This window comes from Alosa alosa, chromosome 18 (assembly GCF_017589495.1).
Source record: "Alosa alosa isolate M-15738 ecotype Scorff River chromosome 18, AALO_Geno_1.1, whole genome shotgun sequence".
Taxonomy (NCBI): domain Eukaryota; kingdom Metazoa; phylum Chordata; class Actinopteri; order Clupeiformes; family Clupeidae; genus Alosa; species Alosa alosa.
Genome location: NC_063206.1, coordinates 6634030 through 6636529, shown reverse-complemented (window position 1 = coordinate 6636529; position 2500 = coordinate 6634030). Strand labels below are relative to the sequence as shown.

Genomic DNA, 2500 nt, shown 5'->3' with positions numbered 1-2500 from the left:
ACGGCCTCCGCCTTACGCCAGTCCGCTGTGTCATCTGAGGGAGCGGGAGAGAGGATCGTGTCAGTCAGGGACACACACACACACACGCACAACCCCACCACACACACAACCCCTCTACACACACACACATGCACAACCCCACCCACACACACACACACACACAACCCTCTACACACACACACACACACACACACACAACCCCTCTACACACACACACACACACACAGACAACCCCTCTACACACACACATAGAACCTCTCTACACACACACACACGCACAACCCCACCACACACACACACACACACACAACCCCTCTACACACACACACACACACACAACCCCTCTACACACACACACACACAACCCTCTACACACGCACACACACGCACAACCCCACCACACACACACACACACACACAACCCCTCTACACACACACATACAACCTCTCTACACACACACACGCAGTGTGGATGTATGTATGTGGATCTGCGTTGAATCTGTGCAGCCCAAAATCCTCTCATGAATGATCCTCCGTTAAACCTAAGCAGAGTGGAATTCAGCCTACCTAGAGCCGTCTTGTGCTGGTGTGTTTGCACTTCACCGCGCTAGTCGGGGAAACAAATAAACAAACTCTTCGGTGGGACGAGTAGATAAGTAGCTCTAAGTTATATTTTAGTGTTATATTTGCATTTTGTTCACTTGGGTTTTGGATTATTACCAAGAAATACGCTAACCATTCCTGCTTCAGTCCCAGACATGGTCATCATCATTGTAAGTTATTAAAACCTTTCATTTCTGCTGCAGCAGAGTAGACGGACACAAGATACAATCCGAGGAGTTGCAGCTTTATTCAGTTACGCTCAGTTGAAACTAAACATAAGTTTCCCTCACAAACTCTGATTTGGTCGCTATGCTGTAGCTTATCTGCGTTGAGCGTTTACTCCAGAGATATGAAAACGATTCATACACTGTCGTTGGCCACTCACTCACTCACTCGCAACTCACTGACGTCAGGTTCAATTAAAGGAGCCACACATAGGACTAGGCTACTGCTATTCTGTTGACTGCAGTAATATAGAGGACTATTATGAGTTCTGTCCATCATTGGTGGTAGGTACAATTACTGCAATTAAATGTTGCTTATTAAATGCTGTCCCCAATTCATTTTCTCAGAATTGTGCGTGTGTGTGTGTGTGTGTGTGTGTGTGTGTAGTTGACTTACTGCACAGTCGGAGGATGTAATGGTACATCTCATCCCTGTCACACTCGAACAATTTGCCGGTCAGATCCACCAGGTTATCCAGAACCTCCATCTGATACAAGGACAGAGAGGGCAGTTAGTTAGTGTGTGTGAGTGTGTACTGTACTGTACTGTACGTGTGTGTGTGTGTACTGTCCGTGTGTCCGTGTGTCCGTGTGTCCGTGTGTCCGTGTGTCCGTGTGTCCGTGTGTCCGTGTGTCCGTGTGTGCACGCACAAATGCCTTACCTGGTTGAGTGCGATGCATTTCTCTGCAAACCACTGCAGTCTTCCAGGTCTGGCTCTCAGTCCAGGAGTCTACGGAAACACAGGAAGATTCAGTCACACATTTTAACCTCTGTGTGTGTGTGTGTGTGTGTGTGTTGGTATACGAGGAGTAAAAAGTGATTGTAGTAGTCAGTACATGTGCGTATGGTGCACAGTAATGGACCCCATCACTGATGTAGAGTGCAGCCATTCATTAAGAGTGCCTGGTAGCTGTGTCACTTTCTCACCCGTACCAGACAACCCACACCTCCCCTGGACAGCTCTGGGATATCCATGTGATCTCCTTCACCAATCCTGATGACCATCACATGCCCAGAAGCAGAATGCCCACAAGTGTTATCTCTCACACACACACACCCACACACACTCTTCATATAAAAACAGAGGTGTCCTATATGCTTGGTGTACAACACATGCAATGTGTCTGCTTGTCAGTGTCTGTATCCGATATGTGTATGACTGTGAAGGCGTGTGCGTGTGTGTTTCTGTGTGTGTGTGTGTGTGTATGGGAGTTGAAATAAGGAGAAAAGAGGGGGGGGGGGGGGCAGGATTTCAGAGCGAGTGTTTGATCAATCAGGGCAAGATAGTCTCTTCTTAAAACTGTCCTCTGGTAATCTGCTGCTGACCAATATCCCAGCCATTTCCTGCCAAATACCCTACCACACACACACACACACACACACACACACACACACACACACACACCACACACACACACTATAAAAAGGCTAGCGGGCCGCATTAGTCTCTTGCGCAAGCATCTCGTAGACAAATTAAAAAACGGTGCTATTCTCTATCGGTGCTATTTGCGCCTAATCTTCTTAAAGAAATGAGTGCGGACGCAAGCGCTCTTCCTCTCTCCTTCTCTCTCTTCCTCCCTCTCTCCTCCTCCCTCTTTCCCTCCTCCCTCTTTCCCTCCTCTCCTCCTCCCTCTTTCCCTCCTCTCCTCCTCTCCTCCTCCCTCTTTCCCTC

The 2500-nt window shown here is 48.2% G+C and overlaps 1 protein-coding gene across 2 annotated transcripts in view; it reads right to left on the bottom strand.

Annotated features, from left to right (window-relative positions):
* The window catches only part of lrpprc (leucine-rich pentatricopeptide repeat containing), a 69715-nt gene that overhangs the window by 16768 nt on the left and 50447 nt on the right, over positions 1-2500 (bottom strand). For both annotated transcript variants that reach the window (XM_048269093.1, XM_048269094.1), the window contains exons 26-28: positions 1490-1558; positions 1225-1315; positions 1-34 (exon numbers count right to left, since the gene is read on the bottom strand). The exon at positions 1-34 is cut by the window's left edge and continues 109 nt beyond it. In XM_048269093.1, the coding sequence (XP_048125050.1) occupies positions 1-34; positions 1225-1315; positions 1490-1558 (194 nt within the window). The remainder of the gene's footprint in view (positions 35-1224; positions 1316-1489; positions 1559-2500) is intronic.